General features: G+C 42.1%; 1 protein-coding gene across 1 annotated transcript; it reads left to right on the top strand.

Moving 5' to 3' along the window:
- The first annotated feature begins 872 nt into the window (after positions 1–872).
- Positions 873–27575, top strand: prkci (protein kinase C, iota). The gene is made up of 18 exons (XM_086204158.1): positions 873–1192; positions 10596–10717; positions 13077–13166; positions 14666–14716; positions 15007–15092; positions 15445–15582; positions 15709–15763; positions 16800–16855; positions 17766–17942; positions 18871–18968; positions 19459–19545; positions 19632–19767; positions 19912–19999; positions 22020–22145; positions 22538–22617; positions 22953–23042; positions 25731–25846; positions 25933–27575. The coding sequence occupies exons 1-18, from the start codon at positions 1110–1112 to the stop codon at positions 26018–26020; spliced, it is 1767 nt and encodes a 588-aa protein (XP_086060284.1). The 5' UTR covers positions 873–1109; the 3' UTR covers positions 26021–27575.

Here is a 27575-nt window from a genome sequence, read left to right as displayed (position 1 = left end):
TTTGGGATGTGGTCGGGGAGAAAAACTAATACAGACATGCAATTAGTCAATCAAGGAACACTGGGGGGGGGGGGGGACAAAGAAAATCAAAAACAAAATAAAATGTATAAGGTACAATTATTTTTAAAAAATGTTTAATAATTGTATAGGTTATATGTAGCCTACATTTTTTGTGCCAAACTTCCTCTGACTGGCCAACCGCACCAAGCACAGACCCTCCGCGCGCTGCTGATGGGGTGTTCAAGTACCTATCGGGAACGTTGCTAAAATAAACACCACCGTGTGTCACACACGCACACGAAAAGGGGACTCTTAATAATTGTTATCTACGACCAAGTAAACAAAATCACAAGGATAGGATTCTGATGTCTAGTCATCTATAAGCTACTGTAAGAAACCAAGTTGTTTCCTTATCTCTTTTCTTTCATTATTTGGATGTCTCCTCCGTGTTTTGGGCTACTTTGTATTGCAGCACGAAATAGCTCACTGAGAACTCAACTGAATGCGCTGCTTTTGTGACTGGTTAGTGCTCTTATTATTTCTGACCCAGAGCACTTGAAAGCGCAACATGTCTTCAGGGTTTTTTTTTATGGTGTCCGAGCTCAGATTTTTGAAAATGAATCACGCTACCCACATGAAAGCTTGAGGTGGTACAGTCGGAAGGCTGGCGATGAACATACTTACAAATTTCAAGGATATTAACTTTGGAAAGCTATCTTTTTTATTCTGCATGCACTATTAAATCGTAATTTAGTTCATAGTAAGGACCTTAATAAAAAAACCCGGATTCTCTGATTATCAAAGTTACATGTATGCTTGATGCTGAACTATGTGCCTCCCTGGACATTCCGTAACTTGGACTCGTCCGTCGTTTGGCCTTTGCAGTAGGGAGTTGTTTGGCGGACCTCGCAAGTTTTTCTTTACTTTACATGTTATTTTTGTTTGTTTAGATAAAGCTATTGACTTCATTTTTTTCCGTCGCTTGCCTTATTGTTTGCCCCGTGTCTCGACGGAACTCTAAAAACACAGGGGTTTGGGTGTGGTACACAAATAAACAGAGACGGAAGGAAGGAAGGCATCGGTGATTCGGACTGACCGCGGCTGAGCTTATGATGCCGACGTTGCGGGACAGCACCATGTCCCACCCCGGCGAGAATTCCCATCAAGTCCGGGTGAAAGCTTATTATAAAGGGTAAGGAATCGCCACATTTGCTGCTGGCTTTTGTAAATAATCCCTCTTGTTGCGGTTTCATAATGGAAGAGATAGCTTACGAGTAGGCTAACATTAGCTAACTGGGCTAACTGCTAATGCTGGATACCCATCTTTAGGTAAACTTGTCAAGGCAGTCAGGCAGATGAAACTGTCCAGACGCGTAATGTGAAGGTGTTTTTTTTCCCCCTTTCTTTCTGTGTTAACGTTACAGTAAACGACTCAAGTAGACGGTGACGTTTTAAATTCTGCCATTAAATGTTGTTGATCTTGTGAGAAGCTTAACTTGGGTGCACTTGGAGAGCTTTGTAGCGTTCCTGGTACAGCCCAGCATGCTAACATTTGCTAACAGAGGCTATTAGTCACAGTATCTGCCACTGGGATGTGATACCGAAGTAACAGGCCCAGTTTCACCGAAAGTACAATCAGCTTGTGATGTTCTCCATGTTTGACCAATATTATTTTCCTTCTGGCAGTCATAAGAAGTTAACACCTGCCGTTAAAGGGTGAGAGTATGTTGTGAAAGTGCATAGCCATATCTTCATTGAAACTCATATTATGTTGTACTTAGTTTTAATGCCACCCTACATACGATTATACGAAGTACGTAAGCATATACGCTAAAATACAAGTTGTGAAGAATATCAACAACTCTTTCAGTGACAAACCTGTGCTTGCGTCAAACTCTGACTGCGTTTCCTGAATTGTTTGAATGAGCCTCTGTCAGGACAGTAATTTGCAATTATCATGATAATTGAAAAAAAAAATGATGACAGCTGTTTTAATGACGTATCAACAGATAGACATGCCATCGCCTCATCGACAGTGTAAGCTGACGTCCTCTAATTGCTTCTAAGTGATTTTACACATTTTCTTCATACATTTCTTAAACTTTTCAAAATAGATCCGTCATCTGAGCAACACTTGCCAGCAGCTTAAAAAAACCCAACATTAATCTGAAGCTGTAATGATAACTAGATAGAGCAGGTGCGATGAAAACTAATATCTCAGAGGAAGCAGCCTTCATCACTTGTTTGTGAATTTCCCATCCCTTGGAGAAGGAGTTGCCAAAGACTTGAGTTTTTGTCCAAACCTGGCAGACGCAGCTCAGTTGTTAAAAGCTTTCTAAAGTTGGGTCTGATGATAAAAAAAAAATGGTGCCCAGGTATTTCTATCACTTTCTGACCCCATTGTCAAGGTTTGATGGAACTGCTGATTGGAGCCCAGCCAGGACTTGAAAAACGTGTGGTACAAGTCACCTCCGCTAGACTTGTTGTACTCCTGGTTGTGTGACACACCTCAAGAACACTATAATGTTATTAAGTGTGCCGTGTCCTCTCAGAGCAAAGCATCTCAAGTATTTCTGATGTCATTTTATAGGAATCTCAGCGATGCTGTCAAAGATGGAATGCAGTGAAAGAGTGTCATGATTTAGGTACTAGGGTGCATTAAGTATTTTGCTATCATTGTGTGTTATTGTTTCCCAGTAGGAGCTTTGAGAGGAAGGGTGAAAGGTTTGTCATGGCTAAATTTAACATCTTTGCCCTAATTGAACAGACCAAGTATCATCAGATGCGATGCGTCAACATGAGCTCATCAAAATTCACACCTGAAAACAATGTCATATTAGTTTATCTGATAAAGGTCGTGATGGAGCCCTCCATCATTTGATATGAAGTCCTGAGAGAGTGCACTTCCCCCCCATCAACTGTATTTCCTGTTTTGCACAGCCTGCTCAAGGAGGGAATATTGCACTGCTCTTATGCCTCGCTGACTGTATAACAATGCAGAGATGGAGTGGTGGCAGAAAGGTAGTCATCGTGGAAAATTGACATATGTATAAAACTGAGGACCATCGAAATGGTGGAGCTGGCCGTTCCACAAGACCATACCGCTCATCTCGCCTTTCAAGTTGTAGCTCATGCTTGGGGTGAACACACCAGGAAATGATCAGCTGTTTGTATTTCACTTGTAGTGGACTGATGGGCTGCACAGCCTGCCAGTGGACACATTTCTGCTGCTGCATGGTGGTTGTATTCTAGGCTGTAATTTTATAAACATAGTTGCTCTCATTTATCAAACAAATATACAACAGTAAATGAGTGTACATCAGGCGTACAATCATTCCTACGCACTTCCCGGCATTTATTTATATGGATGCAAGGCTATGATCAAAATCTCATATTAGGTCTGAGATGGTGTACATACATCTTTAACTCAGCATGACGAAGGGTGCAGCGGAGTAGACCTGGCGGAGTAGGTACATTGTTATGAGAAAATTGTGATGGTCATCTAAGAGAACTCAGCCACATTTTCATTGAATAATAGATAATAAGCACAAATAGAGTTGATGGCCTTCACAGGAACACGATGACAAAAGGCTGCAGTCATCTCCTCATGGAGCAACTACTTTGCTTTTAATTCACATTATTTAATTAACACATGATAAACTGCAGTAGCGCAGGTTCACCAGTGCACTGATTCGCACGCAGGTTCACCAGTGCACTGATTCGCACGCAGGTTCACCAGTGCACTGATTCGCACGTGTATGACAGTGGGGTGCTGCGTCAGGCTGCCGTAGGACAGGTGGCTGTCTGGGTCAGTGGAGGAAGTTAATTCAATATTTAATTTCTGCTCATGTTTTAGTGATGACAGCAACCCTCTTGATCATATCGGAGTGATTTGAATCCAAACCACATGCTTTGACTTCCTTTTATATCAATTTTCTGTCATTTCACATAAAACTTGTTTGTACAGGTGATCTGGCGATGTGACTGTGATTCGGTCTCCAGGTCAGAGAGGTTCTCAGATGGATTATGTCTTTACATGTCGTAAACTCGGGGGGCGATGCTTATAAAACCAGAATATATTGGGGCTTGACACTTAAATGATGATTGTTTGGAGCAGCTGTATTTATCAATGGCAGGTCATTTGTACACCATGGTAGGCGAGGTATGACTAGTTCAATAAATCAAACATGAGTCTGGTTGTGATTCCTACACTTAGATATACGTCGGTTTCTCCGCTCAATTGATAAATGAGGGCCAGTGTGATTTCCCTGTCCATTATTCTCTATTTGCTTGTGTGTTATCGGGCAGCGGCAGCCCGAGCAGACTGGTGTCAGCCTGTAGCTGTCTCTGCCTGTCACTGGCTTGTTTTCATTTTCTCTCATCAACACTTGACAGTTAATTGAGAGTGTTGCAGATACCACATCAGGTACCACATTAGTTACTATCTCTAGTTAAGACAGTGATGCTGAACATGTACCATAAATAACATGAAGCAGTCATTTGAGTAGTAAGTGTGTATTGCTGTGTAGAGAAGAGTGGAGACAGCAGTTTATACATACGATAATGCTTGTTTGTGATTATTATTTTTTTTATTATTATTTACTGTATAAATAATGTTTTATGCAATTTTGATTTTTTTGGCCTCACCCTTGATCTGAGTGTGGTGTATCTGCCTGTGCCAGGTTCAATTACAATTTGATAGTTGTTCTAATTAATTCATCATTTTATGTTCTTTCAATTAAAAGACGTTAATGGCTGCGTAATAGAGCTGCTCAGTCACATGCATCCCACTGCAGGTGTAGATTAAAAGTTAATTAAGCATCAGGGTATTGTACATATAAAACAAATGGTTGGCTTTATATAGCTTACATGATTAAGTGAAAATGCCTGCATCAGCTCTGATCTTCATGCACGTTAGCTCGTTTTCTCCCTGCTTAATTAATTTAAAGTTGGGCTGAAAGACCATGGATGAAAAAAAGTTATGTGCAGATTAGTAAACGTATTGTGTTTTGATTGGCTATAATTGTCAGTTGTTTTCTTTGCCATTACATCTGCTCCTTAAACAAAGACTAAGCAGGATTTTACAACTGTGTGTTCCTGTTCTACGGCAACTTTTTATTCCCTGTATGCCACTCAGCCTGCCTGAGTTCTTTACTTGAAAGTGACTTGAAACAGGCGAGAAAGTTTTTTTTTTTTAACTATTTTTAGGAGCACCATCAACATACAGCCCAGTGCTGTAATGTAGACTCTAAGAGTCATTGTCATCCTATTAGGCCAGAAAAGTATTCTTTTGTAGAGTTGCCAGCATCATCTAACACAAGGCTTCTTATATGCCAGGTGAACTTCAGGATTCTTGTGTAAGGCATGTTGTTTGGCAGGAAACTGGGATTATGCCGGCTTGACGGAGCACTTCAGCTATTCTCTTCCTTTGTAGGGAGTTGCTCTCCTGGTTTCAAAGACTCTGCCATCTGTATCAGTGCTCCAAGGCTGGGCTTTGTTTGAAATACAGGAAGGTTTCCTTGTCTTGTCATTTACTTTAGTTCTGAAAACCCACTCAAGAACTGGGCCACAAAGTTGTAGAACTCCTACCCTTCCACCAGCAGCCATCCACTTTCATGACTGTAGCTAACGAGTTTAAATATCAGAGCCTCCCTTTATGTAAATGTACAAATGGGTTGTAATACGTGGCGTGCAGTGTTTTCATTTTAATTTCTTTCTCTGGATATTATCCCTCAGCTCAGTGGGAGAGAATTTGGTTGGTGCTTCACTGCTGCAAATAGCAAGGCTCCCTCCTGTTTAGTACCACAGGTGGGCTGTGTTGCCTGGAGACCACAGCATCCTGCAGTGTCTGTTCATTCACCCTGACCTTACAGGGGCTAAAATAGGAGAGGTGCTGTGTTGTTGTTGTTTTTTTTAGGGTATTGGATGTGCTGTCTCAGTAGTTGTTTTGTTAACTGCGACTGCTATGTGACATGTGCGTTACTGCATTTGCACAAGTGTGTGTGATTTGTCTGATACTGTGCTTTTATGGTAGTACTTGAGTCTGGTTCTCAGAGTATGTTGATTGTGCTGAGGTGTTAATGGGGGGTGGGGGGTGTTATATCTATGTTTTGCAGCAAAGACAGAGATGGATAGTCGTAGGTACTCATGGAAGCCCAGAGAGCACTCTGACCCTTCTTCCTGCTTGAGTGCTCACCAGTGTCGAATGGCTTCTGACTAGGCAGATGGGACTGCAGAGTCCTACCCACAGCAGTAATGCCGCCAGGGGCATGGGCCAGCCGTCACCCCCCCCCCCTCCCCCCGCCAGCACCTCCTCTATGTTTGGCGGTACGGTAGGACCATATAGAACAGAAGAATGCCAGTTCTGTTTGGAATGCCACTTCCTCCTTGTTACTCATCAGTGATGAGCTCCCACTCAATCAATGGAACTCCACAGATTACGTCCCTCACTCTTTTTCCAAGTTTCTATTTTTGTGTGTGTGTGTGTGTGTGTGTGTGTGTGTGTGCGCGCGCGCGTGTGTGTGTGCGCGCGCATAGATAGATAGATAGAGGGGTTTACCTGCTGCTTTTAATTTTACATATCCAACAAACAGCAAGCGATTTATTTAGAACCGCTCTGTCTTTGCAAAAGCCAATGTTTCCACACATTGGGCCGCAATTGTGGTTTGATAATTTCTCGCTCGCCAGCTTCTCCTCTGTCAAAGCCATGCTACGTTTTGTTGTTCTGAAATTTGCACTGTTTATATGCATCTACATATACATATAAATGTACACATGTACAAACATATACATACACATATATATATGTGTGTGTGTGTTTTCTTGATGATTGTATGTTCTATGTAAATCTCTCATATTATGTCTCTTGTATAGCTGGAGGACTCGCATAAGAATTTCATTTTACTGTTCGACAAATGTCTTCAGTCAATAGTTTGATTTGATTTCTGACCAAACATTTGAAACACAGAGATATTTCCAAAAAAAAACAAAAAAAACCAACTACTTCTGAGGAGCTGGGCCAGTAAAGAATTGCCATTTTTTGCTTAATTTTATTAGCCATTCTTTTGTTTGAAAAAAAAATCAAGTGGATGCTGCCCGAATTTTAGAATGTTATCATATTTTTGTCTCCTCCGTTTTCCTGTAACTGCTGTAGTCATTAGCAGAGCCTGTATCTGTGCCGCAGAGGATGTACTTTGAGGCACTTGAGACGTGGCTAAACTTTAACCACAGTGTAGACACCCAGTGTTTAATGAACACCTAGAGCTCGGGTCCAGGAACACGTGACACAGTTAAAGTCACCTGCTGGCATTAATATGCTGTCTGGACTCTATATTCTCCCATGGTGTGTGTGCGTGCGTGCGTGCGTGCGTGCGTCTACATGCATGTGTGTTCGTTCATACACTCTATCTTCTGATGTTATCAGAGCTGTAAGAGGAAGTAGAGCTGCCTTGCTAGTCCTAGAGGAGAGATTACAGTGTAGGAGTGTAGTTGGTGGCACCCCTCCACCACCTCCCCCACCCCTCACAGGCAATGATTAACACCAGCAGGATGGAGGGTGAGAAAATACAAGCAGAGTGAGAGGAGGAATAGGTTGAGTTTGCCTCAGTTTATTACCTCTACAAGACAGGTTATGGTTTCACTGTTGTTTATTTGTTCAAGTTTTCGGGAAGATTAGGAGCAGAACCAGGATTTTTTTCCCACTGTCTTTAATATTGCTTGATAGGACTCTTTTGACATGTTAATTAGGGATGAACAATTTTGAAAAAAAAAAACAGATTCCAACTATTTTGACAAATTTTGCAGTTATGACATGATTCACAATTTTAAGACGGAAGAATCAAAACCACTGAAATTGTAACGGTGTGATTTTGTGTGTGTGTGGACCTGTGCCAAAGATGTTGTCCTAATGCCATTTGCCTGCTGGACTATGGCTGCAGCACCACAATATACCTAAAAATCAGGCCTAAATCAAATATTTTACCTCCTGTGGTTTGGATATTGCTCAAGGACGTATTGTGATTTGGGGGGGGGGGGGGGGGGGGGGAATGGCTTTACTATCCAGCCCAAATGTTAATTTATTTTGTAGTAAAAAAGCATGCATTGATTTTTTTTTTTAATGAAAATAGTCATGTCTGTAATACTTTTGGAAATATATCCGTGCATCTGTGCATATATATTTTTAATTGCTGATTTAGATGGAGAGGAATAAAGAGGACTGGCTTTAGTGAAGGTCTCTCTAGTTTGGACTAAAAATGACACATCATGAATGATTTAAGAATTTTAGCCTGAGTTGCCAATTGTGAACTGCACTGTTATGAACTGCGATGACTTAAAGTGGCCGTAGACCAATGAACAGCTTGGATTTCAGCTGCTAAATCAAAATCTAGTGTCTACTGAACTGACCCTACACTGACCATGCACTCTTCTGCATAGTCCTTGGACTTGTACAGTAGGCCACGAAGGTGTTGTTTACTCCTTGTGTCACATTTTTATCACCCTCCCATAAAGCCCTCAAGTTAATGAAAAACATCTTTGATGATGGCAGTAAAGGGATTAAGAGGTCTTTGTCCTTGCAAGTTGCTCCCTCCTTGGGTGGTGGGAGCCCCCACCTCCTCTTCACATCCCGTTTACTACTGTCTTTTTGTCTCACTCACCTTTTTTTTTTTTGTACACATTCTGACTCTTCCATTTGTTCCTGGCTTAACAAATACAGACGAGCTCAGACCAGTGTCGCCTGCAGACCTGTAAACGCTTAAGTGTACCATCTCCATCCCCCATCACTGGGTTGTAACTACCGCAGAGAGTGGCCAGAGAGCTGTGAGCGCCGCTATGAAATGAGCTATGGATGATCCCGTCCACAGGGGTACAAGCTCTCTATCACCCACCACAGCCCTCTTATTCAGTCACTGTAATGCGCAAGTATTGGTTGGGGTTAGTGTGGAGAAACAGAAGCGTGTGCAGCTTTGTGGCTGAACTTTTCATTTAGCACAGCGTTGAGTTGTTTTGTCCATTTCCCGCGGAAGTGGCGACATGCAGCGGTGGACAGTCAGCGTTAACTGCTGCTCTACATTGCAACCACAACCCCTTTTTCCTGCACTTCTCTCTGTTGCATTTTGAAATTATGTTGCCTGTCCAGCGTCTATGCCTCTTTCACTGTCTTGCAGTCTTTCACGCTCCTGTTTTTTCTCACACCCACAATTGTGCTGCACAGATGGATGCACACACAAGTGACAGACTGCAAGACTGTGACTCAAACACACACACACACACACACACACACACACACACACACACAAAACAGCTTTTGGTAAAAAAGATGCTCTGCTACCCCCTTTCTCTCCATGGCAAGTCTGGTGCACTCCTCCACAGAGGTTTTCTGTGAGTGCATCACTCCAGGAGAGAGGGAGGAATCAGTCTGACAGTTGTTGAATGTGTGGGCAAGGACAACCGTTGACATGAGGGCTGCGAGATTTGGTGAAAAAGTCATATGGAGATTATGGTCAGGGGTATTGCAATTGTCATGTAATGAACACTGTGTCATGTACAACTGCACAATTTTCAAAAAAATATCAACATGATATTGTTTTGAGTGACATTGCAATATGATTTGCAATATTAGGTGAAATGGTTACTTTTTTACAGAATTATTGTGATTTTCATTTAAAATCTTACTTCAGTGAGATCAAACAAACATGTGTCTTTCACTCTGTGGATGATGAGGTGACATCTGCAGTACCACAATATGTCATTTGCAATACTATTTTGACATGCAATTATCCATCCAACCATCCATCCATCCATTACATACTGCTTATCCTGTTAAGGGTCGCGGGGGGTCTGGATCCTTTCCCAGCAGCCTTCAGGAGAGAGGCAGGGCTCACCTTGGACGGGTTTCCAATCTATCGCAGGCCAACATATATTGACAGACAACCATTCACACTCACATTCATACCTACAGTCAATTTAGAGTATCAATTAGCCTTTCTGCATTTGCATGTCTTTGGACTGTGGGAGGAAGCCGAAGTACCAGAGAGAACCCACGCAGACATGCCATGACAACCCATGCAGACTCCACACAGAAAGACCCTGCACTCGAACCCGGAACCTTCTTGTTGTGAGGCGACAGTGCTGACCACCGCTACGCAATTAACCTTTAATAAATATTGTGCCTTCCTGTAATTTCTAAATTACCATCAGCCATGTAGCCATTTTGATTACGTTTCAATTAATTGCACAGCCCTAGTATCGCGAATGCACTCAATCACTGCTGGTCACTTTTGTCGTGTGTATTTCTATTTTCAAAATAACAATGTTTTCATCAGTTAAATAAATAAAACAACAAAATATCATTTAAAGAAATAAAGCAATTTTTGAAACATTTTTGGGCAGTACTGTTCAAAATAATCTCTATTTTGCAGTCATATAATTGCACAGTTTGTAGTTGTTTGACCAATTATGAAATAAAAATTACATTACTTTCCCTGGCTCAAACCATTTTGATGTTTGTAACTTCATAATGTTAATTAATTATGTTTTGGTGTTGGTGTGTCTTATTATACACAGAAGTCAAATAAAGTATTAATTTGTCTTTGCAGGGACATCATGATCACCCATTTTGAGCCATCTATCTCCTATGAGGGTCTGTACGGAGAGGTTAGGGACATGTGCTCCATGGACAATGACCAGCTCTTCACCATGAAGTGGATCGATGAGGAAGGTAAATCTCCACCTCTCTTCATCTGGTCCTTGCATTTCAGGAAAAATAAACCAAACAAACAGGAAACTGTCAACTCAACAAGGTGATACCGTGTATTAAATCAGACACATTTGCACAAAACACACCACCTGTCACTTGTGTGAAATGCTTGGTCTCTGTTGTCACTCAAGATAGTGCACAGCCCCCATACCACCCACCCAATTCCTTGTTGTCAACCGAGCAGCCAGGCATCAGTAATAGTGGTGGTGTCATAGGAAAGATGGAGCTGTCACATCACTCTGCTCAGTATAAGGTCAACCTGCCCAAACTAATTAGACTCAGATCAGCTCCTACTGGTAGCCACCCACCTCTAATCACCGGAGTCATTAGCCTGTCTGAGAAAAAAAGCAGCTTGATGGGTGTAATGAAGTACTCCGCTGTTCTCCTACCACACCATCCATGGAAACCACATAAATATAGCTGTGCAATGTGAACCCATGCCAGCCTCAGGATAATGAGAATATGTATCCAGCGTTAATACATTTGAACCTTTTCTGGAAAGTGCCACATTCCGATAGCAGCAGTGTGTTGCCTGCCATCTGCTATACATCTATAGGAGATGCTGCACTCACTGTAACTGCAACTTAATGCCTAAAGATTCAGGCGTTCATGTGAACACAAACAACTGCAATTTGAACATTCATGTGGACACAGTCCAGTTATACTTACTCATCCACAGATCAAGCATGAGGAACAAGCTCCCCCGAGAACTCCTTCCCCCCAGGGCCTTTATCTGTTTGTACTCATGCGGCCAGTTGGCTATATTTCCAAGTGATATAAGAAGGCCGGCGATAGGCGATGGCCGTGTTCTCCTCACAGCGCTCCTGATTAAGACTGAGCTCCGGCTGTTTACATGGCTTTCAAAAAATGACAGTGGCGGTGCTGTGTTAGCTGGTCTTTGAGCAGTCAAACAATTCTGTCACTTATGGTTCCTGTTGTGGTGTAAAAGCAGCTACCCTTAGGTGGGATTTAAAAATGTTCTGCCAAAGTAGGGCAACAAGAACAAAAATACTTACCAGTTCCTGCAGTCCAGACAAACTTTCTGCTGTAGTTCCAGGAATTATGAAGAAGTTCCTCTGGTTTGCTGTCATGTGAGCTGTTCATTTGTTCCTTTCAAAATGTGGTGAATTTCCACCCACCATCCAGCCCTATATGGTTTGAATGTGAGTGCACAAGTTTGTATTTTGACAGAAAATGTAGCCTTTCACTTGTTCTGATTTAAACTTAGGTACATGGAAGTGGAGTCACTCTCAAACATAATGACACATCTTTGTGAAGAATGTCAAGATAAAATCAGGCAGTCTAAGGCACCTCATGCTCCCTTTGAAATGATTGTTAGCTGCGCTCTGCCCACGAGTTCCATATAAGGCTCATGGCAGCTTGTAAATAAACACGGTGTGTCATAGTTTTTGCTGGTAGGTAATTAACAAGTTCACTAGTTTCATAAGTTAGGTATGGTAGTCAAAATTACTGGCATTGTACGTGCACATGCAGTGTGTCACAGAGGAACCTGACTCTTCCTGTTGCTGGGGCAGCATGACCGAAATGTCGCAGGATGGTACATTATAAAATAAACTCATGGTTCATATGGTGATGAGAAACCCGGAAAAGTCATTCAATTTAAAAATGGTGATATCCAGGCCTGGATTTTTTATTTTACTTTATTTCATGTTTATAACAAATAAAGCCAGAAAATTTGGCTAAAACAAACAAACAAAATCCCACATTCAAGTATACGTGGATCAATTAAGATCCACTGGAGGAAAATCTGCTGGTTTATTGATTAACTTTAATACATTGCTTTTCATTTATTTCAGTTAGATATGCTCTATATAACATAAATTTGACCTGAATTTCCCAGTTTAATTTTCATGTGCAAACAGACATTTCAAAGGATGTATGATCATGAAAATTTTCCTCAAAGCCATTAAAAAGTATTAAAAATTGTGTGAACCCCGTAAAAAATATAGTCCATATTTACAGGGGATAAATAGCAGATGAGTTTTAGAATTCTGACACATTTTTTCCCCCTCTCACTTGGTAGAAAGACTGTGTGCACTCTCATTATAGAGCCTGTTGTCTCAGTGTGTTCTCACTCCAAATGCTCTGACATAAAAAGTCAAAATCTCATCTTCAAGCTGTGCTGTCGTATATCTAAGTTATTAATCAAAAATATGACCCTTTGGCATCCTAAGGTAGGTAAATGATCAGATATTCATTACCTGACCAGCTGCACATGTATGTCGGTTGATGCAAAGGCTTCAGAAGCAGTCTGAATTTCCCCCCATAACTGTAACCTTGGATTCTCATCTGCTGGTAGGTGACCCCTGCACTGTGTCGTCTCAGCTGGAGTTGGAAGAAGCTCTGCGTCTCTATGAACTCAACAAAGACTCGGAGCTCATTATCCATGGTGAGCCTTGCTGCTTTTCACCGGCAACATTTACAACAAATATGATTCAGTGATGTCCCTGTGTACAATATGTTGTTGATTCAAACTATCACAAGGTCCTGGTGAGAAATTCTGCTCTGTGACACCTCTCAGTTGGGAATTTAATGACCAGTTAAGGTTGTGACGTTATGTTCAGTCTCTTTGAGTTATACCCAACCTCTGACCTAGGAATGATACTTGGCTACGCTGTCGATGCCTGAAAATGTGACTACCGTTTTTCTATGGTGCTCAGAGATTCACCAGGTACTGAAGTTAATGGCTAACAGGAACATGTGGAATGGTTGCAACCAGGTCTGGAAAGAAAAACACAATCTATGGAGACAATGGTGTGTGTGTGTGTGTGTGTGTGTGTGTGTGTGTGAGACACTGAACATATCTGAGGTCTTAAACTACTAAAGATAAATAAATAACACTGCCACAATACAGTGAACAATGCTGAAACTCTTCGACCCCACAATCCCATGTTCTGTGTGTCAAATGCTATAACTTAATGGTATCAGCCCAGTGACAACTTTGACCCCTGCTCACTCAAGCTGGAACGATCTGAAGGTAGGGAAGCTATTCTCATGTTAGAGATCACCTCTTTTCAACTGCTAAAACACAGTTTGCAAAAGACAGAACACCGCTGTTCTTGTCATTTCCATTCTTTTCCCTTTTCATTTCTCTCTGTGTGAATATAACAGAGTACGAAAGGCAGGATACACAAGAAGGAAACACCGCATCATATATATAAAGCTGCACTGACCTGTAAAAACATCTCTCCTGCTCGTGACGTCTGTCTGCAGGCCCTTAAGCTAGCTCACATCCCTGTCTATGCTCAGACTACCCGACGAATAGTTGTCTAACTTCATGAATCTAGAGGTCAGGGGTAACTCAGACGTGGGCTCGGGGTGAATATGTGGAGTGGTTTGGAAAATTTGATTGACAGACCATGTATGTGGAAGCATGTAACCCGGGGCTATCAGTGACAGGGGCTGTGCGGTTAATGTAAAGTTTTAATCAAATCAGAAGTGAGGGGTCAAGAGTACAGCGGGATGCCAGTGTGACGCAGAGGATGAATGGAGGAGGAGGGGTGAAAGAGAGGACGTGACGGTACGGCGGGGGGTCGGAAAGTCTGCTCGTTAACGAGCTTCTCGGCTGTGGCCCACGTCTCGCCTCTGACTCACACTGCCCCCAGTCCCAAGCTCTGTCACTGTCTCTTCTCCCTCCTTTCTCTCTCTCTTTCTCTCTCTCTCCCTCTCTCTCACACAAACACAAATTAATTTCTCTTTTGCTTGGTGTGACGCAAGCAGCATTGTTGTTGTAGCGTGAGCGAATTCCACCATGAATCGTTTGAGGCGACACGATTGCTACAGGTGGTCTGAACTGCTGTGTGAGAGTGAAATGTATATGAATGCTGTCAGACTTGGCAGCCTTAAATGAAAATAAAGGCTTGTTAACACCTTCTGTTTTCTTCCCAGTATTCCCATGTGTACCAGAGAAACCTGGCATGCCCTGTCCAGGAGAGGACAGTGAGTTAAAGCTATTCATTCTTGCTTGCCTTTACCTCATTTTACAATCTAAAAACTCAAAATCTCAAGGGTCTTTTGTCTTTTTTGCCAAAGGAGCTCACTGCACTTCATGAAAGATACATCTTGTTTTCAAAATTTTTGCTTTCTAAAACCCACTGACCCAAATTTAGGAAGCCAGCAAAAGTTAGAGGTTCCTGTCGCATGATTGTGTTGTAAACTTAAATGATGTATTCATAAATATACAAAAGCATACACACTTTGCAGGGATTTACTTCCTTTCTTCTCTCCAGAGTCTATATATCGGCGTGGAGCGCGGCGCTGGAGGAAGCTCTACTATGCCAGTGGCCACACCTTCCAGGCCAAACGCTTTAACAGGGTGAGTCAGGACGCTGCATTCCAAATTTCTGTTTCATATAATGTTTCATATAATGCACTGACATTCTCAAATGAATGCAGCTGCACTTGTGGTACTTAGGAAGTTTTTTTTTCCTCATTAAACTCACTTGAAAACTGGAGCCCTGCAGTGGGCACCTTTCCTCACTGTTACCAGATTTTCGTGCATTTCCCCACTGTGGAATTTTATGTTGAACCTGCAGCAGTTTATGTGTCTGAACCATGACAGCTGCTGTAGCATCTCCTGCAATAGCATGTGCACTTGTTCAGGGTAATAATTTCTCTCCTATCCCCCCAAACCCCCCCCCGCCCCCCCCCCCCCCTCCCCTGAGCAGAGAGCCCACTGTGCCATCTGTACAGACCGTATCTGGGGTCTGGGAAGACAAGGCTACAAATGCATCAACTGCAAACTGCTGGTGCACAAGAAGTGCCATAAACTGGTCACAGTTGAGTGTGGCAGGCCGATGATCCAGGTGAGGGCTGCGACTGATGTCATACTCATTATTTTGTTGTTGATTGTTCCCATCCTTGACTCAAAACAGTTTAAGATTATAATCAGTTTGTGTTATGTATAATCGATGGTGAATGTCGTTGTGTAGGAGCCAATCATGCCCGGCCCACCATCGAGTCAGTTAGACCAAACAGAACAGCCAGGTAACACACACTCACACACTTTCTAATGGTCATCAAACGTGAAAGACGCTCAGAGGTCCTTGTCTGTTCAAAAAATATGAATTTAAAAGCATATAAGTTAAGAAAAAAAACACCAGTCATACCCTGAATTTTTCAAATGAGTTAGAAATCTTTAAAAGATGAAGCTGTTACTGTCAAAACAATCTCAGGAAAATCAAAACACCTTTGTTCTATCAGAAGATGCTCATCTTTAAAAACAGTGCAGACATATTGTGTATTTTGATGTAAAGGAAAGCTTTAAAACTTGGGCCATTGTAGTTTTAGCAAATAATAGTTTACAGGAATGAATAGCGCATTTGCTGGAAACTATTTTTTGTGAGTTTGGTTTGTTTTTGAGTTTTTAAAACATCAGGCACAAGGGATTGTTTCGAAGCAGGGAACATGTCGCCAAATGGCTACTCTAGTTTTTGTCAGAAACTCACCAAACTCCTTCAAGATGGAATAAACTGAGGTCTGGAGCTTGTTGGTATCGGTGGCATTTGAGGTTTACCTACATCCTCCAGTCTTAAGACCAGTCAGGTGCTTGTGAGGCTGACTGGAATGAGAGAGCTTTGCGTCTTTGCTGCCGTGAGGCAGCTGAAGCTCTCCCTCCAGTGTAGATACTCACAAGCCAGTGGAGTAATAACGGCGTGCATTTGTAGACATTGTTTCGAAATGCATCAATCCATAGCCAGCATTATTGCGCAAGTAATTTTCAAAGCTATACATTTTTAGTATATTACTTTCATTTATTTTTTTAACAAAATAAATATTTCGTGATTATCTTTGTTGTGTTAGTCTTTATGGATTTTTGATATTCCTAACAAGGCTGATTACAAGATTGTACACTTTTCTAACCAAGCAGAGAAAAATTATTCTGGCCCTGCAGGGCTGTGAACAAAGAGTGTGACTGTCTCTCACCTACTTTCTCTCCTTCCTTGATCATCTCTCCTATTTTTTTCCTCTCCCGCCTCCCCCTCTCCTTCTGTCTGTCTGTCACTCTCTCTGTCTCTCTCAGGCCCTCAGAATAAAGACTCTAGAGAAAGCTTGACTTACGATGGAGAAGAGAAAGAGGTGAGGAAAAAATCTCTCCAAATGTCATTGATGTATGACTCATAATCTGTCAACCTGTCATGATGTCTTGATGGATGTGTGTGTGTGTGTGTATGTATATGTAATTTAGAGAGAACCGTGCACATTGAAGGAGAAATACCTGTAATTGGAAGCACATTTTTGTGGGCTTGTTTTTGCTATTACGTACATTTTGGTGATCCTTCTTCCACCTGCTGTGCACGTGGGATGGAAGAAGCGTGCAGAGCCAGGCACCCTTGGAGTTCTGTGTGTATCGATTTCCTTTGGTGGAACGAGCTAATAAAGTAACCTTTTATCACAGTTCTTAACACCAGAGGCTGATTAATGGCCAAGCTTGTAGTTTGGGGTTGGAGGGGGGTCGAAGTAAAGCTGAAGATGGATAAAGAATGAATCGAGTTGGACACAGATAGACAGAGATAAAAGAGAGCAAGCCAAATGATCTTATCTACAGTTCCATGTCTGACTCTGGGGATGGGGTTGTCACGTTAAGGCAGGTTAGATGGATAGGTAGTGGAAACGCTTCTCCATTGAACAGATTACATGAGAGGTGGGAAAAGAGAGGAGATAGGTGAGGAAGTGTTGAAGGTGATAGTCAAGTCTACAGCAAAATGAGACACAAAGTAGCACAATGATGTTTCTGAAAGACAAGTATTATTATTAAGATTTACTTCCAAACAGTGGACACCGGACTTAAGATCACCAGCCTCTTGTACAAGGAATGTGAGTGTTTTTTGAAAACCCAATCCCAAGAAAGGCTGCTGGACTTGAATAGCAGTATGACAAATTGTCAGAGACTCGTGTGTTCTTCATGTTATGTACTACTTGTATTCTGGCCTTTAAACATGTAACATGTTTCTCTCTGCGCCCCCCCCCCCCCCCCCCCCCCCCCCAGGCGCGAAGCAGTAGCAACACAGGGAAATCGCCCTCCAGCCTGGGCCTGGCAGACTTCGACCTGCTCAGGGTGATCGGCCGGGGCAGCTACGCCAAGGTTCTGTTAGTGCAGCTGAAGAAGACAGAGCGCATCTACGCCATGAAGGTTGTCAAGAAGGAGCTGGTAAATGACGATGAGGTAAGACGGACTGCTGGTGATCTACTGTCCAAGTCAAAGTGATTGGTGATAAGCTGTAGTATGGACTCTGCACTAGTTACGAGCATGCAGTGATTCTGTGTCAAAGGTGGAGTCAACATTGATGGCTTTTCAAGCTTATTGAAAGTGTCCCTTTCCCTCCACAACCCCTCATGAGAGACTTTTTTACAGGTGTAAACAGGAAATAATAAAATAAAATTGCTTTGTTTTTCAACTATTTAATTTTTGAATGTGTCTTATCTGGTAAAAATGCTGTTTAAAAGTTTGCGCAATGTGACAGTTACACAATGTCTCCATCTTTGGATGTGAGCTTAGTTCATAGTGAAGCAATCAGTCTTCTTTCTCTGCCATGTATAATTAATGCAATTAGCACGATCAATGCGATCTGTTATTTATAGCACCACAAACCCGTTTGTCTCGTGTGATTGAACATCCATCTGGTGCATCGTGTCTGGAGCACTTTGAGTTAAGTTGACAGACCTCTTTGAAGCCATCAGTCTTTCTAAGCAGGTGTAGATAAACCATCATGTCATCAAAAATTGATCACGGCATACACATGTAGCAGTACAGCCAGCGGCAATGAGAGTAGTTAGCCTTGATTAGACGCACTTAGCGTGATTGACAAATTGACAAGTGCCTGCCGATCAATGGTGAAGTGTTCTCCTGTCCCTGCCTTGTCAGCGTGAGCAGCATCCGTGTCCAGACATATTATCATCTCGCCATCGACAGAAGCCTGCCTCTGCTTCTCCTGGCTCAGCCCTTTTCTCCCGCCACTGCCCATAGTACACATGAGCGAGTCTCTAGCTTTTGACAATGGTCGATTAAGCACTGTGCTTATTCAGCTCCTATTAGTTCAAGGGTACTGTCTCCGATTGACATTTGGGTGTGTCTTTGTGTGTTTCTCTTCCAGGACATCGACTGGGTTCAAACAGAAAAGCACGTTTTTGAACAGGCATCCAATCATCCCTTCCTGGTGGGCCTCCACTCCTGTTTCCAGACAGAAAGCAGGTGGGAGTGTTCCCCTGTATGAGTCACACGGCTTCTTCAAGGCTTCCTCAGGGATTTTGAAGAAGAATCATATCGTCACCTTCTTAAAATAATTACCAAAGTCATTTTTTGACTTTTTGTTGTTGTTGTTGTTGTTGTTGCATAAAACAGCTTCTTATGATGTGCTGTTTCCAGTTTTTTGTGTTTTCTGAAAAACTTGGGAAAAAAGTGACTTGGGCGATTATTTTAAGAAGGTGACAATATTCGCTTTTGAAAGGGTCGTTTGAGTGCATGTAGGGTTTTAGACTAATTTTGTTAGAAGGCCCAACGTATGAAATGGATATTGATCTTAAGTATGTAAGTTTGGAAAAGTAAGACTTGAAGTTTCAGGAAGATCGTGACAAAAAAGGAGAACAATCTTTGACAGGATGTTTTAACTCCAATGTATCAGTTATGAAAGGTATTGATTTTTATTCAAAGTAAAATCAAAGAACTTTCTCTTCTTTCATAGACTCTTCTTTGTTATTGAATATGTGAACGGCGGAGATCTCATGTTCCACATGCAGAGACAGAGGAAACTCCCAGAAGAACACGCAAGGTAAAGTCGTGCTCTCCTTCAGACTGTTTAATTTATGTCTTTAAAAAATGCTGATCCATCAATTCTTTAACTTTTTTTCCCCACAGATTCTATTCAGCGGAGATCAGTCTGGCACTCAACTACCTCCACGAGCGGGGAATCATCTACAGAGATCTGAAACTGGACAACGTGCTTCTGGATTCTGAGGGGCACATCAAACTTACAGACTATGGCATGTGCAAGGTGTGGTGCACCGATTCACGTGCGGTCGAGGCACTCATTTAACCATTATGCCCTTTGGATAAAAGCACCTGCAGAGCGGCACAAGTCTCAGTTTACAGCTTCCACAGATGATGTCATGATTAATGATCTTGGTGGTATTTGCAGGAGGGTTTGAGACCAGGTGATACAACAAGCACTTTCTGCGGCACCCCCAATTACATCGCCCCTGAAATACTCCGAGGGGAGGATTACGGTGAGAATAACAATACACAAGGACTCCTCTGAAACGCTATCCTTTGATTTGGTGTGATACAGTATATGATGTATTGTGCTTTTGTATCTGAGATGCTGCTCGCGGCCATAATTATGGATGCTATAGTGGTGCTGCACCTTGGTTTTGTGCATTATTTGAGAAACCTTCTTCTAAGTACCGTGGATACCGTAAAAGCAACAAAGAAAGAATGAGGAACTGTAACTGAGGAAAAACAACACTACAACAAAGAGCAAATGGAACATGACAATCGAAACCAGAATGTGCTGTGAGCATTGTCGAGAAAAAGTATGACAAACATTTACAGTATCAGACTCGTTACAGCCATCAATAAGTGCGGGCACAAGTCAGTTACTCTACATCATAAATGAGCACTGCACTTTAACTATCAACAGCACAATTAAAAATAGAAAAAAGAGCTCTCTGGTTACCAGAAGAGGTATCATAGCAACTGCTGTTGAGGGAGTTTTATATGGTTTAGCTTATTTTCTTCGGCGGGGTACAAGAGGCCCTTTATACAGAGGACATTTTGATATGTCAAAGTGGGTAAATACAGGTGTGAATGTAGAAGTAACAGTGGAAATTCGTTGCTTTGGTTATTGGTTACTGAGAATGGAGCCATTAAAATGTGGGGTAGGTGCAGGGACAATATTTGGCTGTTGGGCCACAATAGGCATTCAAGTGCTATTTCTTGGTCTGTATAAGGAACTGCCTCTGGTGCTTTTATATTCTTAATTAAGGAAGTATCCGCGACCATTCATGCCAATAACGTGAGTGGTAACCAGGCTTGTGCATCTAATTTCCTGATGATGGAGATTTACAGCTTTTGTATGGTTATAGTCATCACTGAGCACACGCATCCTGCACCTCGTGTAACAACGGAACAGAGGCGTGTCATTCTTAGTAACTCACGTGCTTTTCCTACCATGTCTGGTTACAATATATGTGAATGCTATTACCTAGATTATAAAGATAGAGGTAAACATTGCATTTGTTCTAGATGGCTATTTTCCCATGAAGCACTTCGATAATTAGCTCTGATATTGTACACTTTCTAATCAGTTTTAATGGAAACTACACACACTTGCCTTTTTATTTCTAATTTTAAAAACACAAATGAGGTAGTCTGATGAATGAAATAATAAAAGCTAAATCCTGTTACACTTTGGTTCATGCATATTTTGCTCAGGCCCTGTCTGCACAATGAATAATGAAAATAAATGGTTTTGATTGTTTATCTGTTTACATGTGGTTGGTCATATGGCCAACGGGCCATATTTTGGGCATCAACATAAAATAAAAACATGAGGTATTACTTAGTGAACATTTGCTGATGTACACCTCCCCCCCTCCGCCCACACACACATGCACACACATTTCACAGTGTGACTCAATGAAATTGTTTTGTCTTACAAATATCAAAAAAGGACATCCTTGCTTGTATGCTTAGATTTGAAGAAATACTTTCACGTAGAGGGATTGCTGTTTGGGCCACTCTTTTACTGCCAGGAACGCAGTCGTTGTCAAGTGTTCCTCTACTTGCTAATGGCTCCATATATCTAACACAAGTGTTTAACTGAATGTACAGCGTATCAGTGTCTATTTCAGTGTGCTTTATTCCTAATGGCTTCCTTTTAAAAGGGCCGGCAGCAATGCAAAGTGTGGGATTTCCACTCAATGGATATAAAAGCACTCAGATTATCTTTTCCTCAGACAACTGGTTACTACATGAATTATAAAAGGGTAAGCATCAAGCTGGGCTTGAATGTAAAAGAATAATAAATGAAGCACTATTTTCCTATCTGGGTTTGTTTTCTCTATCGGTTCTCCTCAGTTTTTATACACAAAGTTGTTTTTTTTTCTCACACGGTCTTTGTATTTGTCAGAACTGTAATTCTAAAATGTCCTGTGTGTGTGTGTGTGTGTGTGTGTGTGTGTGTGTGTGTGTGTGTGTGTGTGTGTGTTTGTGTGTGTGTGTGTGTTCGTGTGTGTGTTCATACAGGCTTCAGTGTGGACTGGTGGGCGCTGGGTGTGCTGATGTTTGAGATGATGGCGGGCCGGTCACCCTTTGACATCGTTGGGAGCTCTGACAATCCAGACCAGAACACAGAAGACTACCTCTTCCAAGGTAACACACGTCACCGCGGCGGGAGATAACAATGTAGTTGAAGCACTTAACACCTTTATTTTGGCACCTTTGTGATGACCACTTTTCTCAGAACCCATGCCATCTGTTATCAGGAAACGTGTGAACGCTTGTGTGTTTTTGTCTTTTGATTTTTCATTGTGAATGCAGATTTTGAAATGTGTGAATGGGAATTAAAATGATGTCATGTTTCAAGACCCTTTTTTAAAATGCAGCTGACACTTGATTGATAGGAGGAGTGTAATTGACAAGACTGAACTCATAACTGCAGAAGTGTCAGAAGTACCATCGGCTGTCATTTTGGCCTCAAGGGACCATCTATGTCACCCTCTCCCCTTCTTCTTCACCCCCCCCCCTTCTCTCACCCCCTGCAGTAATATTGGAAAAACAGATCAGAATCCCCCGCTCGTTGTCAGTCAAAGCTGCCAGCGTCCTCAAGGGATTCCTCAACAAGGTAAGATGAGGTCCGACAGGTCTTAATCAATCTTAAACAGTGATGGCGACTGAGAATGACATTGTTATGGCTTCGTTTAGAGTCGAGGTATCATATCTCACTGTACACATTAGGTTCTGCGGTACCTTAACCCCACCCCTCACTAGGTTCTGCGGTACCTTAACCCCACCCCCCACTGTTTTCACCTATTCATAAAACATTTTTTTACTTCCGTCCCCTTCACCAAAATACACCTTCCTTTCTCACCCTCTCTGCACCCCCCCCCCCCCCCAAATTGCCTGACTTCATTTCTTACACCATTATCTCCCCCTTTCTCTTGCCCTCATGTCTCCCAGGATCCCAAGGAGCGTCTTGGCTGCCACCCTCAGACAGGCTTCGCTGACATCATGGGCCATCCGTTCTTCCGAAACGTTGACTGGGACCTTGTGAGTCATTCGCCTCTATTCTCTATTTTCTCGCTTTCGCTTTCCACGATCTCCTTTTTCCTGGCTGTGTTTTAACACAGATTGGGATATTAATATGGTAGTCAGAGATGTGTGACGGCTTACTGTATTTAATTAGGTCACTTTTTAACTGTATTAGAGGGGAAAAAATGCCTCAATTGCACTCGTCAGTTTGTCACTACAACACTTTACGGTAGGTAGTGTTAGGCTGGTTTCACACGAAATGAGATTCTAAGCGATTCAATGCCATGTAATTGCACACCAATTTTCCTCGCTGTACTCCTCTGGGCAGTTCCTCCATGTTCTCCTGCTCTGGAAGCGAGCAATGCAAGTGTCTGATCTGCTGACACAATTGGCTGCTGCGGTGTGATGTCAGGGTGCTGTAGTCCGAAAGTTACCCGTGGTTCAAATTTTCTTCAACAGGCATCTGCTGTTGTCCCTATTCAGATGAATGACATGGCTGATCTCTTCACTGCAGTGCCTGATTTGGTCTGAAACCAGCCTGAAAATGACACGATTACGTGCATTTTTCATCTTACAAGCAATGAAAACAGCAGCACTCTATACGCCCATGGATCTGTTGTAGAAACCACCATTGAAAAGATTTCAAGCCACTAAACTGAAACGGCAATAGTCAATCAGGGAAGAGCAAGGACTGTATCTATCTGTATGGGAAACACATATTTGATTTTTACTTAAATCATAATTTTCATCAAAATTTCATGTGAAGAATATTACAATCTGTGCATTCAGGGTGCCAAATGGGTCATATCCAATCCATGTATTGATTGAGCAGTGAAGTGAAAACAGAAAGCTGCTTCTAGACAGCAGAAGGTCAAATCTAAGTGCACAGGGTTAGCCTCTCTCTCCTGCCCCGCAGACGCTGATGCTCTGTCAAAGCCGAGGGTTATTAGCAATGAGACGAGACTCATGTCCTTGCGGCTGGCTGGCAGGCAAGCAGAACGAGGACTGAGAAAACAAACAGGGCAGGCAGGAGACTGACGACAGCAGATAGGCTGTCTAACACACTGACCAAGATAGGGAAGCAACAGCAGAAAGGAAATGAGAGGAGACAGTTAAGTGACTGGCAGACAGCCACAAACGCACCAGAGTAGACATCGCTGAAAAGAAAGTATTCATTTGGTTATCTGTGAGAATTGTTTGGACGTGTCAGGCTCTAAACAAATGTTCATGTTCATCGGGAAGGCGTTAATCTAATTCAGTTTTCACAATCACCTCCTTGTTAAATACTGAGCTACACTAATAGTTTGTCTAAAGCTTTGATTTATAGGTTTAAACTTCTGAAGTCGTTTTTCTTATTTCGCATTCACACGATTCCTTTTGTGAGCGTGAAGCAAGGTTTGAACTCGGAGCCTTTTACTTATCAGGCATGTCAGAAATGACTGATGGAAATCTCACTGTCTCAAGTTAAACTTGGACTAAAAATACTCCCACTGCTGCAGAGTTATTTGTGAAGCTTCCTGTTCTTAGTCACCTCACAGCAAAGAGTAAAATATCATGTTTCAGAGTGAATGACATTCCAGATTTATGACACCAGAACTGTAAATTAAAACTAGTGTGCAGTCGCTTTTCTCAGTCGTTGGAGTGTGTTCAGGACGTTTGGAAGACTATCAAGATAGAGTCTGTGCCAGACGACAAGATAGACATAACCAATAGTTCAGTGTCGCTAGTTTTCATTGCCTGAAAGTGCGAGAGTGTATAAAATATGGTGCATCTCTCCCGTCATCTCTTTACATATGTTGTTAAATAATTCTGGACTCAGATCTTATGCAGTTTGGAACCCTTAACATTCCGTGAAATGGAGACCACAGCCCCTGTTTGGGGGATACGCATTGGGAAAATGAATATAGAAATAATTTGTGTCACAAGCCTCCCCATTAGGAGCTGGCAACATGCTCTTGAATTGATCATAGATAAATGCATACATTTTAATTGTAGCTACTATTTGCTTGTCGACGTGGTTGTAAAAATGAAACGTCATTTGTCTAGACTTTGCCTGTAGCCTCAAAGTCTTCCTCAAAACTTTTTTGGCGTTCGTCTAAATGTTCTAAGTAATCATGCATGACACCGACTCCCATTACTGACTTGTTAAAGTCAAACTGTAGTCACAACGTGTAGAGATTCAGACATGTTTCATCGCTACCATTAGCCAGACATGACCTTAACAAATGTACAGACGGACGAGTGCAGTATGACGTACTTTCAAACAGGCAGGCAGACAGGGCAGCTCGCCAGGGATCACTGTGACCTCCTTTTCCCTGTTTGGTCTGGGATGCAGGGACCCACAGCTCGCTTGGTCAGAGTGTCTGGAGGGATTGTCTTACACCCCTCCCACTTCCCGCCCTCCTCCTGACAAATGCACATTAACCTGAAGTTTGTCCTACAGTGCACGTAATGGCCTGCGAGGGGAGCAGTCGTGAGCTTGTAACTGTTGAGAGGCTGCTTTGATAGGACTTTGGCTTTTGAACTCCCAGCAGTAGTTCTGGCAGGAAATTCAGGGGAGGGAGAGATTTGAGTGGGTTTTTAAATTGATGACTCCAAACTCTATTTAAGATGAATCATATGTCTTTTTAAAGCTTCTTTTTCAAGAAAAACACAGGGACCAGAATTGGCTTATGTCCTCACCTGATGCCTGTGCTGTTATTTCAGTTGGAGCAGAAGCAGGTGGTCCCTCCATTCAAGCCCAACATCTCAGGGGAATTTGGACTGGACAACTTTGACGCTCAGTTCACCAACGAGCCCATCCAGCTCACGCCAGACGATGAGTGAGTTTCCATTTGTTTCCTCTTCATCATATTATGATCAAGAGATGAACTGATGCCGCATAAATGTAAATCTTCTGTCATTGTAGTGACGTGGTGAAGAAGATCGACCAGTCTGAGTTTGAAGGGTTCGAGTACATCAACCCACTCCTGATGTCAGCAGAGGAGTGTGTGTGAGACACGCCACGTCTGTGCTCATACACATCGCCCACACACACTCATGCACGTGTTGCGTGGCTTCTCAGTGTCTTCAGGCTGCATGGTTACGAGACAACCCGGCAACATCAACCTTCTGTTCGAGGGCCGCACATGCACAGTAGAACGCTTATTTGCCAAAACCAGTCTCACACTCTGCCAGTTATAACCACTTGACCTTAAGCCTCCCTTTTCTTCTTAATTATTTTTATATCATGTAAATCTGCACTGATATCAATTTTTCTCATTGGGGCCTCTTTATCAGTAGTCAACAAGGCTACAAAGTTCTTCCAAGGTTGCTGTATGCAGGGCATGCTCCCTGTCAGATGAACTGAGCATCCTCTCCTTCCAGCTGGTGAGGTTTTTCAATGCATATTTTATTTGTATATAATATATATAAAACTACTATTGTGGATAAATGTTAGACAAGGCCTTTTTAGCTCCAAGCCACAGTTGGACAAACCTGACATCGTCATAAACTCATTATGAAATTTGCTTTGTCGCAACGCCCCTTCTGTAGAGGAAAGAAGAGTCCTAACACTAGCCTTTAAAAGAAAAAAAAGATAAAAATCTATATATTTTTCTCATGTTTTATTTAACAATATAGCAGCCATTATATATGTTGTCCTGAATGTTATATGTACAGCCAGCGGAAAAAAGGTTTGGTCTTTGCCCCAGCTGGAAAACGGGAGTCTGCTTCAAGTCCCCTCTCCTAGAATGAAGGACCGTGAATCCAACCAACACCAAGAACGAGTCGATGCTCTCAAACTGTGAAAGAATCAGAAACAGGCTGCTGGAGTGGCACACGATACCTGGAGAACCAGTTTTGTTTTCAATAAAACACTCACACAGACAGGACCAAAAAACAAAAAAAAAACAAAAAACATTTTTCAGAAAAATGTCTTGCTGGTACATATTAGGAGGTGCAGTATATGTGAGAAGGATGTGCTGTCCTAAACCGTAGAAATTATATAATGTCTTTTTGTTTTTGCTCTTTTTTTATATATATACTATGCCTTTCTTTTGGGTTTTTTTGTACTTTCTCCATTCCATGTTAGGTTGTAAATTAAAATGTAATTACTGAATCAAGAGTTGGGAGGCCAAAGTCAGAACAGCTCGAACCCACAGTTGATTTTCTATATTAAAAACTGCTTTGAAGCACATGAAAAGCTTTGACCAGCCCCCCCCCCCCCCCCCACTCACTCAGCAACACTGGGTGCTGTTGCATGAACCTTCAAACGGGTCTCAAGTTGGCGCATCACTGTTCTCACTTTCAGGCCTCACGTTGTTACAGGCGATCATCTGTTACATGTTACTTTTACTTATTGTTACTTGTTTGTGAATCAGATTTGGGTCTGATAATTTTTTTTTTATCACTACATTGATTCCAAAATAATGCAAGGGGAACCGAAATGAAAACACTATTTGTTGTATTTTGGGGGTAAAAACCACCCAGAGGACTCTGCTGACCTTTATTATAAGTGTGCAAAGAAAACCACAAACCGTCAAATAAACATTTTGTTTCTCCTTGTGGTAA

Source organism: Aulostomus chinensis, chromosome 5 (genome assembly GCF_037954235.1).
Source record: "Aulostomus chinensis isolate RoL2024-O1b breed Wild chromosome 5, RoL_Achi_v1.0, whole genome shotgun sequence".
In the NCBI taxonomy this organism is placed as follows: Eukaryota; Metazoa; Chordata; class Actinopteri; order Syngnathiformes; family Aulostomidae; genus Aulostomus; species Aulostomus chinensis.
Note: the sequence above shows the minus strand (reverse complement) of the source record. Positions and strands in the feature narration are given on the sequence as shown.

Excerpts from the sequence above, each read along its gene's own strand:
- prkci (XM_086204158.1), top strand. The coding sequence starts at position 1,110 with ATGATGCCGACGTTGCGGGACAGCACCATGTCCCACCCCGGCGAGAAT. Across the intron at positions 14,717-15,006 it reads GCCCTGTCCAGGAGAGGACA|AGTCTATATATCGGCGTGGA; the intron begins GTGAGTTAAAGC and ends TCTTCTCTCCAG. Across the intron at positions 15,764-16,799 it reads AGACCAAACAGAACAGCCAG|GCCCTCAGAATAAAGACTCT; the intron begins GTAACACACACT and ends TGTCTCTCTCAG.